General features: G+C 51.8%; 1 protein-coding gene across 1 annotated transcript in view; it reads right to left on the reverse strand.

The window, feature by feature from the left end:
* Positions 1 to 13832, reverse strand: part of SHANK1 (SH3 and multiple ankyrin repeat domains 1) — a 79056-nt gene that overhangs the window by 12081 nt on the left and 53143 nt on the right. Inside the window, exons 16-23 of the mRNA XM_015414670.1 lie at positions 13533 to 13668; positions 12617 to 12700; positions 10499 to 10507; positions 8913 to 8936; positions 8602 to 8658; positions 6098 to 6216; positions 4072 to 4174; positions 740 to 3146 (exon numbers count right to left, since the gene is read on the reverse strand). Coding sequence (XP_015270156.1) covers positions 740 to 3146; positions 4072 to 4174; positions 6098 to 6216; positions 8602 to 8658; positions 8913 to 8936; positions 10499 to 10507; positions 12617 to 12700; positions 13533 to 13668 — 2939 coding nt within the window. The remainder of the gene's footprint in view (positions 1 to 739; positions 3147 to 4071; positions 4175 to 6097; positions 6217 to 8601; positions 8659 to 8912; positions 8937 to 10498; positions 10508 to 12616; positions 12701 to 13532; positions 13669 to 13832) is intronic.

A 13832-nucleotide genomic window follows, 5' to 3' on the forward strand; every position in this document is an offset into this window, starting at 1 on the left:
TATGCCTCCTGCCAACGTTCCTAATTGGGCCAGGAAGCTGATTGCTGACACCTCCGTTCCCAAGCAGAATGCATGGCTGCTGGCCTTCCTCTTCCAGTTACGGAGACTGGTTGCGTTAAGGGCCAACAAGCATCCTCTAGTTTTGTCCCACACGAAAACGCGTTCAGCTGAGGGCACTTGGCAGACCCAAGCTGAGCCGATGCCAATGCTTCCCATGTCTCAGCAAGGAATACAAGAGACAAAGAGTACCTGGCGTGCGCTAACGTGGTATACGTGAACATACGTGGTATAAGCTTTCATAGTCTCTGCACAGTTTGGGATGCAAATGCAGAGAGAGGTTAAAGTGCGCACCTAGCAGGGAAGCTGATCTGTGTTGATCTTTGTGAGCCCACCACAGGGGGCATATCCAAAACAGTCAGCGTGTGTACACAGGTGTAAACCACAGGCCCAGCAGGTATATGCACAAAGAGGAGGTACCAAAACTGTGCCCCACCACCCCACCCTCATCTGTGCATGAAACATGAAGTGCTGTCGGCATGGTACTCCCTTCCCCTGTACTCGCCAGCACATCAGACAATGTAATGGTGGTTAAAGAAAAGAAATCATAAAAAAAAAAGCAAGCATCAACGGGAGAATGAGAAAAGGAGACAAACCCAACTGAAACACGAGATGCAGCATGCACGGAGCTGGCTTCCTGCTTCCTGTTCCTCCTCCTCCTCCTGCTCCAGCCGCCTAATACCTTTGCCTCTGCAGGGAGCTGGGTCTCTCAGAACCAAAGGGAGCCACCGCGTCAGGCGGCCGCGACCACGACACACCGCCCATCTGTTGCAGCTTGGTGCTCAGCTCGCTGATGATGCTGGCCTTCATGGAGGACATGGGCGAGGCCTTGGGCTCCTCCCAGGGCAGTGTCGGAGACTTCCGCTGCAGCTCCTTGCCTGGCTCGGCGGCGGCTGGCTGCTGGTGGTAGGGCGGGGCCGGCGTGAGAGCGAACATGTTCTCAGTACATGCTGAAACTGAGATGGTGGAGCTGGTGGGAGTGGCCACTGGCAAGCGACCCGGGAACGGCCGAGAGCGCAGCTTGGTTTGCAGCGGGCTCTTCTCCGCCCCGCCGCCGCTTCCCCCGCCGCTCCCTCCAAATGCCTGCCCGTCCAAGTAGGTGATGTAGGTGTCCAAGAGTTCCGTGCCTTCCCCGGACATGCTGGACAGCGTGGAGACGCTGCTGATGGTCTCCAAGTGGTGGTCGCTGCTGCTGCGACTGTCCACTTCCTCGATGCCGGAGTCGGTCACAGCTTCCGGGGCCTCTGCTGCAGGGATGGCGATGGACGACACGACGGAAGAGAAGTTGACGTGGGGGGCTTCCTTGGTTTCCGATGTTCCAGCTTGGGTCAAGGTGGCCACCTCGCTGTCGTAGGATGTCAAGCTGGAGGCGGTGGAGTCTAAGGCGGCGGGAGCAGGGGGAGCAGCCGGAGGGGCCGCTGATGGGGGCAGTTCATTGGTGGCTTTGGGAGGAGACTCCGGCTTATCAAAGCTGTTGGAGAACTCGAGGGGCGGCGGGAGCGGCTCGGTGAAGACAAACTCGTCATCAACGTCGATGGAAGGGGCAGGAGGGGGCAGCACGAGCAGAGGGAGCCCGTTTTCCTCTGCGACACGCTCCGGTGGCGGCGGCGGGGGCGCAGTCGTCTCAACTTTCCCACTTTCATAAGCTGCTTCTTCCTCCTCTTCTGTCGGACGGCAGTTCTCCATGAAACGCACGTGGAGCTCCAGCTTCTCTCCTTCCTCGGGCCGCTTTTCCCAAGGAGCTGCTTTGGCGGGGGTCGGAGGCGGCTGCTCAGGCGAGTGATGCCGGGGGCTCTCTGGCTCTTTCCGGGGCGAGGCAGGCCGCTGCTGCTCCGAAGTCCCCCAGAGGCGCAGGATGGAGCTGCCAGGGGACCCGGGAGTCTTCGGAGCCTCACCAAACCGTGGCGAGGAGGGACGCGAGTGCCTCTCCTCTCGGCTCTCCTGCTGGGACTGGGACTCTTTCAACGCCCGCTCGCGAGCCACTAACGCCAGCCCCAAGGGGGAGCTGGGATCCAAAATCTTGCCGGTCAGCGGGTGAATGAGAGGAGTGGAATGGGGCTGGAGCTGCGGCAGAAAGCTGGAGCACACAGAGGTGAAGGCGCTGGTGGTGCTGGCCCCGTACGCTTTAGCGGCGCGAGACTGGAGGTAACTGGAGCTGCTCCCGGTGACGCTGGCACCCCCGAAGCCGGGCACCATGTTCAGCTGGATGTATGGCTCACTGGAGAACATGCCTTCGTCGATGGACTTGGAGTGGCGGAGACGAGGCATGGGGGTCTGCTGGGACTCGTCGTCCGGCTGCTCGGTGGAGAGGAAGAGAGCCGACTTGCGGCGAGCCTCGCTGTACCACTCACGGTCCCGCCGGGCAGCCCCAACTAAGGCTGCCCCAAACTGGCTGGTGAAATCCATACTGTTGTGGAGCTGCAGCGACGGCACGGGCACCGCCGGCTCCGGCTGGCTCTCCGCTTCCATGCTGCTTCCTTGGCTGCTGCGCCCGCTACTGCTGGTCGAGGGAGCTTTGATTATGATGGTGGGGATGGGGATGGAGCTCTTCTCCGGCGGGGCAGACGATGGGGCCTGCGTAGACGATGCCTGCATCTGAGAGGCGGCGGCACCGCCCTGCTGCTGACGCTGTTCGTCCTCCACTTTGGTCTGCTTGACCAGCGGTCCCTTCCTGCGCATGGGCTTGGTGGGGACGTACATGGCGGTGTTGGTCGCTCGCGGGGGCAGGTTGTAGTAGCGGAGGTCAGGGGTGTGGCCTCGCCAACCGCGGGCGGTGGACCCCTCGGCCCCCTGCTCAGATTCTTGGCGGTAGAGGGAGATCTTGTCGCGAGCACTGGCACGGGAGGGGGGCTCGTACGACGATTCCTGGTGCAGGGAAGCCGAATACAGCTTGGCTTCGGCGCTGGGGTTGAAGGTGGAGCGAGCTGAGGGCGTGGCGCGTCCGGATGCTGAGGGGGGCGTGCTGTACGGGGGGTCAGGTGGGGAGGTGGTAGGAGGTGGGGGGATGTCATCGGAACCCGGGACTGAGAGGCTGCGGCTAAACTTCATGGGAGGGGGAGCGAGGTAGGGCTTCTCATCCTCGGCAGCTCCTGTGGAGGGGAAATAAAGAGACCGTGATGGAATAATTCCTCGTGAGGGGCCACAGCTCAACCGTAGGGCACGTGCTAGTCTTGTCACCTCCAGATCATGGGTGGTGGGAAACGCCCTTTTCTGCTTGAGACGTTCAAGAGCAGATACCCATCAGAACTGACAATACAAATGGCGCACCAATGGCCCAACTTAGCAGAAGGCAACTTCATGTGCCATCCCTTCACTGACCCGCTCCTCTCTCCTGGCTCTTCCCACTCAGACTTATTCCTAGTACTAGGAGCATCTCTGTTGTTAATCTACCAACCGGGGCACAATAACTTTATCACACAGAAACTTTTTCTCACCCCTGATCTGTTGCCCACACATGAACAAAAGACTGCTTCACAGTGAGCACCAAGGGACGAACCTTGCAAGCAGCCAGACTACTAGCCAGACTACTACTACTAGTAGTACTACCACCATCACCGTCAGACAATCCTAGGGTCTCCTAGCTATTCTACACACAATGCCATACTACTAGTAGAAGTAGTATGGCATTGTGTGTAGAACAGCCAAGAGACCCTAGGATTGTCTGGCAGACGCAAGTTCTAGCTCTTAGTGTTGTGCTAGTGGCGAGCTAGACTTGTTTTCAGGGGCTGAGACAGCTCTGAAAGAACTGTGACTGGCCCAAGGTCACCTAGCAGGCTTCATGTGCAGGAGTGGGGAACTGAACCCAGTTCTCCAGATTAGAGTCCGCCACTCTTAATTGCTACACTGGCTCCTAGCAACCAGACTGTCATGTGGTAACAGTAGTTCCACGACTAATTGGGCCACTTCACCCTGGATTTCTCTCCCTACAGAACAGAAAGGAGATCTGGCTCTCCCTCTGTTCTTCAGCCTCACTGCGGAGTCTACTTCTCTCTCTCTCTTCAGGCCCCGTCTCACCAATAGATTTCTGGCGGAGCATCATGCCTGGGGGATGACTGGCTGGTAGATACGACGGGCGCTCGTAACTGGGTTGGCTGAGGCGGTGCTGTTCGAAACTAGGCTAAAGAAAGAAGAAAAGGAGGACTAATAAGGACAAAAAACACCAAATGCATGTATGCCGACACAACAAAACGCCACCAAACAATACACATTTCCACAGCATTGTTTGTTGGTTTGCTACCACCCACATGTTGCTTTGTAAGCCCAGCAATCCCAAAAGACGGATCACAATTAATATCCTCATCTTGCAGACAGAAGGAGCTGAGGAGAAGGCCACCTTGAGGACCGAGGGACAAAGTGAGACTTGAACCACAGATCTAAGACCTTCTGTCTCACGCTCCCAGCCGTGAAACAGCTGAGGCTGTCTCTTATCAAAAGGATAGGACAAAAACAGAATCCTTGAGCCGAGATGCCCTCCCCATAGCACAGAACAGCAACCAAAACGCAGTACCCTAGTTCTATGCAATTGAGAGGGGGAGGCACCAGGGAGGGAAGGGGAACAGGCCGAGGTCATTTCGGGGGGGATCGCAGTTCCCCCGGGTGAGGTACGGGGGGCGGGGCACATGGCGAAGCCCCGCCCCCTGCTTCCGGCCCTCATTCAGCCAGGAGGAGGCAGGAGAAGAGGGAGGGTAAGTTGCTTCCTCCCTGCCTCTCCCCACCCCTGCCTGCCTGGTGCCAGGGAGGGCCTTCACGGGGCTTCCTCGCACTCCCGCCGGCCTTGCAGGTCCACTGCAAGGCCAGCGGCGGCCGGGACCGTTGGGGGCGGGGTGTGTGGCCTTATGACACACTTCCGGTGATGTCAGGGGGTGTGGCATATGCTAATGAGTTATGCTAATGAGTTCCCCTAGCTCTTTTTCTACGAAACAACCCCTGGGAACAGGACACAAATGTTCACAACTCTTTGGAGGGCCTTGCTGTGAGGGGACAGTTACACCACTTTTCGACTCTTCCCTAAAACACCTAGATCTAGTTAGGAGTTAAACTCCATATAACAGAGTTCACAGAGCGGGGAGCCCAAACTCAACCTGTGAATGGGTGTACGTTTCCTTGCGTGTGGTCTCTTCCTGCATGCAATGTTCCCGTTCTAGAAAGGGGCTGACCAAACGTCAGCCTTTCCAACCTCTGTGTGCTGACAGGACCAGGGAAGGCAGTTAGTAAAGGTAAAGGTTCCCTTGCTCGAAAGCCAGGCGAGTCCGACTCTAGGGTTGCGGTTCTCATCTCCGTTTCAGAGCCGAAGAGCCAGCGCTGTCCGAAGACGTTTCCGTGGTCATGTGGCCGGCGTGACTAAACACCAAGGCGCACGGAACGCTGTTACCTTCCCACCGAAGTGGTACCTATTTATCTACTTGCAATTTCTTGCTTTTGAACTGCTAGGTTGGCAGGAGCTGGAACTAGTGAGACGGGAACTCACTCCGTCATGCGGCACCCGGGTCTCGAACTGCTGATCTACTGACCTTCCACAGCCTGCAGTTCAGCGTCTGAACCACTTGAGCCACCGCAGCTCCACAGGCAGTTAGTGGACCTCTGCAAAAGATCATGTCGTCTCCCATAATGGGCCACATCCTTCCTTTCCTGAACCCTTTCTCCTCAGGATAACAATTCAGGCAGTGGGAAAGTCTAGAGCTCCTTCCGCACTGCACTACAATTCTGATCCAAAGAGGGGAACAGAGTGCGCGCAAAAAGAGAAAACGCAAGTAAGCTAGGACTGCGATGGAGCGCACAGATTAGTTCCAGGGTCTCCAGCATCTCATATCCTCTGAAATTTTGTCTCACGGAAATTGACCACAGGATAGATAGAAGAGGAAGGCAGAGTCTCCCAGAGAACTTTTTTTTTTAAGCTGAATTTTCTCATTTCATTTAAGAAGAAAATCCAACAGGATTAAAATATGATAACGCCACTGTGTTGTCCCCCTTCTGAGTGTTTCTTTTTAAAATGTCAAAGACAGAGGAGGGCTCCTATTGTGGACTTGGCTGTCTGTCCTACCTCGGAGGAGAAGTAATTCTTGGCAGCACCCCGGGACTTCCCCAAGGAAGGAAGCCCTCCGCTTCCATCGCCTACGCTGATGGTCTGTTGAGCCGCAGCCAGTATCTCATCCAGTTTGTCTGTAATGGGAAGGCAGAGAAAGAAAGAGGATAAGGTTGGAATCACTCCATTACGGTCCCTCAAAAGAGAAGGCACCACTGCCCTTGACTGACACCGCTCAGGACGATTCCTGCTTCTAAGTAGAAAAGAAAGCCCAGGAATTCTAGCCCCTAGCTTCCCTGCAATGACCACTGCTCCAGGGTTGACTCCCTAACATTGTTTAGCTTTTTAGAACAAATGCTTTTAAAAAGTTATTAGAATACCCATAGTGCAACAAGATGTTTTAAATTTGGAGAGAAAGAAAGTAGGGTCAGGATGTGAGATGACCCTTCTTTCTTAAGCAACTCTGAGTATGCATTCTTGCTGAAGAACCTGGGATTGGATCCCGCTCCACTCAGTTAACTACAAAGCCTTTCCCACACAGAAGGCTCCACGTCACTGAGCCGAACCCTTAGACAGTCAAACCAAGATTTACCTAGACCCGCACACTGTACAAGAAACCTAGCAACTAGCAGGCTGTAGGTTGGATAGGGGCTCCACTGGGTTGACCGAGATCCACCCATTCAATCTCCACTCCCTCCTTCCAAGAAACCCATAAAGTCTTACCCACAGTGTTTCTGCTCAAACCCCACATAATGATGAAATTCTGTTGTTAAAAGCAGGACAAGGGCTCTTCACGCTTTCTTCCTGACTAGTCTTCAAAACAACCTTCCGAGGCAGGGATAAGGAAGCCAAGACTAAATGGATCCTTGCCCCATGAACCCAAAGGTGGCTCAGGTGAGTTGCGGAAGAGGTCCTTCCATGCCACTCCCTCATGTGCTTAGCCAGCAAAAGACAGACGCCAGAAGCAGGGCTGACTTTTGACTGGCAAAGACCAAGACAGACCACTGCCCAGATAAATATCTCCAACAGTCCAGTATTTAAAGTATTAGAATGACTGATGGACAGAATTACATTAGGTCCTAAAGCGCCCTAATGGAAGACATGGCTCCCCCTGCAAATAGCCCAGTTTTATTAAACGTTCTTGGAAGATGCTCAAAAAAACTCAGGTGGTCTGTAATGGTGGCATACCCAGAGGAGCATTCTTTCTTCCCAGAAGTTATCACTGCAAGAGTGGGGGGGAAGGACTTACAGCAGTGAGGCTCTGATCTCAACATTTGCGTGAAGAGTCCATGGCCCTGGGGAATCTGGGAAATGGAGTTCTCAGTGGCTCCTGGCTCAAGAGACTACATGGAGTGTAAGAAACTGCTGCTCCCAAGATCCCCAGCATTCACAAAACCTGAGTTCGAGTGTCCGGAAGTTAAAGATGAGGTCTCTGCTGCAAGTATGTCCTATTGCTGGATCCCTCCACTCTGAAATAATAAGTCTGAAGCAATGTGAAAACTCCAAAGAGGGAGTGCTAACTTCTTTCCAACACTTTCTCGAGCCTTTCCTTTCTTTCACAGGTTAAACATCTCATCTGTCTTGGATCTGCCTGCAACATCCTAATTTGCCACTGTTCTTCTGGAAGCAAGCCACAACCAGTGTTCCCTCTAAGCTGTTAGTGTGAGCTAGCTCACAGTTTTTTAGCCTCCGGCTCACACGTTTTTGTCTCAGCTCAGGAAAGGTGGCTCCAGAGCAAACTAAGCTATGCAGTAGCCAAATCGCTTGCTCACAACTTTAATGCCAGTAGCTCACAAAGAAGAATTCTTGCTCACAAGACTCCACAGCTTAAAGGGAAAATTGGCCACAACCCTATTCCTCACCTTCTTTCAGCCTACAACAGTCTGCTCACTGATGCTTCTGACACCTCTCCAGCTTCAGACAGCTGCAGGATGTTACCAAATGATGAGTGTTCCCAACAGCGAGGACCAGTTCACTACCCTAGCCACTTGGCATGCTGGGTAAATCATCAGCCAACAGAACCCAAGGGAACACAAGCCCAACTTCCCTTCTTGGAGAACCTGCAGGAAATTCCCCCTGCTGTGAAACTGGGCTGCATCCTACTACTCCACTTAGCAAGATCTAAAGCCTTCCTGAAGCCTAAGGAGCCATCCTTCAGCTTAACGGGTTCTTGCACTAGGAAAAAGTTGAGATCCAGTTTGGTGCGGTGGTTAAGAGCAGCAGCCTCTAATCTGGAGAACCAGGTTCGATTCACCACTCCTCCACTTGAAGCCAGCTGGGTGACCTTGGGTCAGTCACAGTTTTCTCAGCCCCCAAAATAAACCTAGATCTCCACAAAAAGAGCTAGAGTTTCAGGCTGCCAGACAATCTTCAGCTCTCCTGGCTATACTACACCCACTGCCATACGGTAATTAATTAACCAGAGAAAGAGCTACTTCCATTGGAGGAAGAGGTCAAACTTTGCTGAGCGAAGGGAGCATCCCAGTCACCATTACAAGTAGTCAAAGCACATTCTTACTCACTCAAAGCCATCTGATAGACTGTTCGTTTCTTGTCAGGGCCCATCGCTGGCTCGTAATCTGCAGAGGCGACAGGAGGGGAGGATAACGGGGGTGCAGGGGGGGGGTGGACCAGTGATGGGTTGTCAGGGTGGAGGACCGGTTGTGGCTCTCCACACAGAGGGTGACAGCGGTGGTGGTGGTAGCAACGGGGGAGGTGGATGGGAGCATTTGGTGGGACAGTGCAGAACGGGGTGGTGGGGTATAGGAGGCAATGAGGAAGAAGCAGGCAGGCCGGGGCGTGTGTGGAAGGGTGAGGAATGTGCGACACTCACCTGCTTTCTTCTTCCAGGGGGAGACTGAACAGTGGGAGGGAGATAGCAAGAGGGGAATAAATTAGCACCTTGAGGTGTGGGGAGCACACAGCTGGGAAGGAACCCTGGGACCCCCATTACCACTGTGGCATAGAAACTGGAATCAGGTGAAGGGGAGGCATTTGCCCACGAATGGTGCATACAGACTTGTACAACTTTAGCACTGAGACTCCTGTGCAAATTTGCTTCCTTTGGATTGAGTTTTGGCTTCCAGCAAAAGCCAGGCATGCTCAGCTCAGTGCTGGTTGGCTGGATCTTGCTTACGTCAACCACGAAGCCGCCTCTCCGCTCTTCTTTGTGGCATGGAAACTGGAATCAGGTGAAGGGGAGGCATTTGCCCACGAATGGTGCATACAGACTTGTACAATTTTAGCACTGAGACTCCTGTGCAACTTTGCTTCCTGTAAAAGTGTGCACAAGTACCTTATTTTCCTTTGGATTTAGTTTTGGCCTCCAGCAAAAGCCAGGCATGCTCAGCTCAGTGCTGGTTGGCTGGATCTTGCTTACGTCAACCACAAAGCCGCCTCTCCGCTCTTCTTGGTGTGGGGCTGTGCGCACTGGTGATTGACGTAAGGGCCAGTCAACCATGAAGCTACTACCTCTTGTTGGATAAACTCCGTGCACAGTGCTGAAAGGCTGGTGCTCTGCCTCACTCACAACCCTTTCCCCTCACCCAGCAAGGCTCGGTAGAGTGCTGACAGCTAACCCTTTGGTCAATTACAAAGCCACCTTGTCCCTATTTTAACATTAACTTTCCCCCTAAAGAGTCAAACAAACGTTTGATCAGATAATCTAAAAGGGCGTACGGGGAAAAAATAAGGGACCCAGAAAGCAATGTTAGCTTGAGTCCTACAATCAAGTTCTGCGCATGCTAGATAGACTGTGCTGCACAACACATGCTTCCTTGGCCTTTAGCAATTCCATCTGTGCAAACTGCATAGTCTTAAACGGGCCCTTGTGCAAATGGAAGCGCCAAAGGAAATGGGAGTGTGCTGTACAGCAGAGACTGTCCAGCGCACATGGAACTCCTTAATAGAATTCAAGCTACTGAATTTGGAACTGGGTGTGTTTCAGAGGCAAAGGTCGCCGGGGAGAAAAACCTGCCCCTGCTTTTGAGCTGTCTCTTGCTACCTTACACCGGTGGATGTGAAGAAGGGAACCTTCTTATTGGACACCGGTACAGAAGAGCACCACACCAGGGAATCTGGATAGACAACCTTTGTTAAAGCAAGAAGGTATGAAACCTTCATGTCTCGATTTTGAGAAAATGGGAAGGGGGTGTCTTGCATCTGTAATTAATAGTTGTATTCAGTGTTCCCTCTAAGCTGAGTTAGTGTGAGTTAGCTCACAGCTTTTTAGCCTCCGGCTCACACATTTTTGTCTTAGCTCAGGAAGGAGGGCTCCAGAGCAAACTAATTTATGCAGCAGCCAAATTGCTTGCTCACAACTTTAATACTGGTAGCAGGATTTTTGCTCACAAGAATCCACAGCTTAGAGGGAGCATTACTGGACCGATGGGGGACAGCAGGAAGAGAACAGGAACTCACCTTTCTCCACTGTGATTGGCCAAGGTTTTGGGGGTCCCAGGCAGCAGTGGATGGACAAAAAGAAAGATGGTGGAGATAGAAGCAGAAACATACCATCCCCATAAATATTTGTAGACCTGAGGGGTCTGTACTTATGCTTTCATACATTCCCTGCTTGGCAACCTACCTACCTTCCCAAAATTCTGCCGTCTGAATAAAAAACAAAAATTTGCATTTTTGATTTTTTTTTAAGGGTACATTTAATTTTCTGAATTTATTCTGGCCACAAAAGCAGAACCGGGCACACCTTGAGAATACTGCACAGGATAAAGCCTGTGCACCATTACTGCCAGCAGTGCACAAGAACAGACTTAAGCGCAGTTCCAACTGCGCAAGATCTCACACCACATAAAGTGCTTTCCTCCCTCTATATTATAGCGCCGGGAAATTCGTTGCACAAAATCTTGTGCAACTGGAAATGCAAGTGAGGGTACAATAAGTTTGACTTAGCACAAATGGCTACCATAGTGTTTTTCTTGCATCTCCCACTTGCGCAAGAGCTCCAGTGCAAGTGGAAACTTTGCACTGGATCCAACCCAGTGTGCTTCAACTACTCCCCAGCCACACACAGAGAAGTATGGGGGGGGGGGAGAGTTCTTTTTCAGTCAAAGATTAACTTGTAGAATTCACTGTCACAGGATATACCAATCACCACTAGTTTCGTTGGCTTTAAAAGGGGATTAGACAAGTTTGCGGAGGACCAGTCCATCCATGGCTATTGGTCCATCCATAATGGCTAAATGAAAGCGCCACATACTGAAGCAGTAAGCGTACGAATACAAGTGCTGGGAAGGGCAATAGCAGGGGGAGACTTTTGGCACTGTGCCCTGCTTGCAGGCCTTCTGGATGGACTGCTGGTCTGATACAGTGTGACTGTTTTTATACTCAGATGTGCTGATGACCTAAGGATGTCCACTGATCCAACAGCAGCTTCCTGGAAGCTACTGCCACAATTGTGCTGCCCCAGATTTCATCTGCTGCAATTGATTCTAGTAAATCTGCTGAGGGGAAAGAAATCTCTGATTTAAGTAGAATTTCATGGTAGGTTTGGGAAGGGGATAAACTATCACGAGACGATCCCTCTATGTTCTAAGTTTTTCCATAGCAGAACCCTCTAACAGCTATCTGTGCTATAAGGAATGCTATCTTGGATCCTCCCAAGGTGGCTGCATGCACACATCCAGGCCTCTCTAGGACACACTATTGTATGCACTATTTTCTCCCCAGCCCCTGCTATCACCATAGAGACTATAATTCCTCAGTGGCTGGGTAGGGAAGTGGAAACCGCAGATAGCTGCAGCCACAGGCTTAAACGGTTTGGGTTACACATTCTTCACTGAAAGGGATTTTGGGAGACAGCTAAGCTATGTTTGGCTGGAGAGAGCTGGGTAGTATTGTGTACCCAAATCCATAAAATTCTGCAACTAGAAAATCCAAGTTCCATGAGTTGTGGATGAACTCAGCCCATGTACATGGCACAGAGAAGATTCAGCCTAACTCACATTTTTGCACATCTTGTGCATTAAGGAAATGACCTGTATTTGGGACTGAACCCAAATTTGCGGAGTGACCAAAAAGAAACCCTCGATAAATAAATGTCAGCTAGGACAAGAATTGTAGTCAACGCTAAACACAATGCCTTTCCCCAAAGGACTACAGAAAATACAGGTGTCCAGTTTTCGGTGCGGTAGCGGCAGACCAGCTCCGGGAGAGATCCCAAGTCGCTGTGCCGGATCGCCAGGTTTAGAAGGAGTTTGAGGGCTCTCCAAAGAGGAGCCCAAGCAGGGGGCTTGATCTTGGGACTCTCCGCAAACGGCGGCAAGTGGATCGAGTCCGAGATTGCCCCAAAGCCTGAACCTGAGCAAGAGCACCTATGGACTCCATAGTTGCAGAGTTGGCCATGCTGTGTTTCTGGTGCCACCTCCCCTCCTCTAGAGAGTGCATAGATATCAGTAGCCCACCATGACATGGTTCAGTTCCCTCCATACCACTGCTACAGGGAATGGTAAATCTGAGGACTTTTGGGGGTGGAAAGGAGGTTTGAAGATAGATGAAATAAACAAACATCATCGCCCTTACCCATTTCCTCCAGCTCAGATGTCATCGATTTGGAGCGCAAGGAGATGGCTGGTGGGGGTAGCCGCCGTGTTTGCTGTGGTGCAGCTAGAGTTTTTTTAAAGAAGAGAAATGAAAAGGAGATGTGGCTCTGGGACCTTGCTTGTTAACGTCCTCCAAACCCCATCAGCAGCCTTGCCTCCAACCCACTGAGCCCCACCCCCTCCAAAGCTTTTTTCTGCAGTTTGCCTACTAGTCTGCTTCAACTTTGTATGAATGCAATGGAGAAGAAAATAAAAGGGCCGCACCAGTCACAGGAGAGAGAAAATAAGGCCGAGGTAGATGGGGCAAAATCGGAGGAAATATATTTATTACTCAGTGAAACATTTCCAAAAAATTCCTGATGCATCAGGGGAATATGATCCTGTACTCCTTTTGAAGAATTACTGCAAGATGAACAGATTCCCCTGACGAAGCCCATTGGCGAAACATGTAGGGAATTTTTTTGAAATTTTAACCGAGTAATAAAACATATTTTAACCTGATTTTGCACCGTTGGCCCTGGCCTTATTTTTTATCTCTTTAATTCTGTGGAGACCATTTGCCTCTCAAGGAACCCAGAAATCGTGAGGTACCTAACCAGAAGAATGGCGACTCCCATTTCCCAGGCCCAAAAGACTTAATTTCTCCCAAAGAAAGCTGATACCCTGCTTATCAAGCTCTTCAAACTGGAAGGTCCTACAACCCATCACAGGTATTATCACCCCTGCCTCTGAAACCCCAAGGCCCCACTCACCCCCTTAAAAAAACCCACAGTGGTAGGACTTTCCTGTTATGTATGCCCTGGATCATGTATGCCCCCTCATGGATCACTGCCTTGGGCTCCCCTCCATGCTCAGCCAGCCAGGAACCGTGGATCCCAGAAATGTCTTGGGGATACCTTTCTTCCTCATGGCTTCCTCCATCTCCGGGTTTCGTGTTACCATGACAACCTTCACCATCAAGTTGTTGCCACCCTGTCGAATCATGTTGACGACCTGCCGGTGACCAACCTTTACCACGTTCTGCCCGTTGACCTGGAGGAGAGGACTGGAGGTAAATTTGTGCCACAGGGGGATTGGGACGGGGATGCCATATCCAAACTCTATGCCTCTACCCCCCAAAGGCCCTCTAGTCTCAGTGTCTCTCTCTCGGTCCTACTGACATGCCTCAACTCCAATAAGCAGCTGACTCAGGTTAT

This window comes from Gekko japonicus, unplaced genomic scaffold, assembly GCF_001447785.1.
Source record: "Gekko japonicus isolate JY-2015 unplaced genomic scaffold, Gekko_japonicus_V1.1 scaffold1068, whole genome shotgun sequence".
Taxonomy (NCBI): domain Eukaryota; kingdom Metazoa; phylum Chordata; class Lepidosauria; order Squamata; family Gekkonidae; genus Gekko; species Gekko japonicus.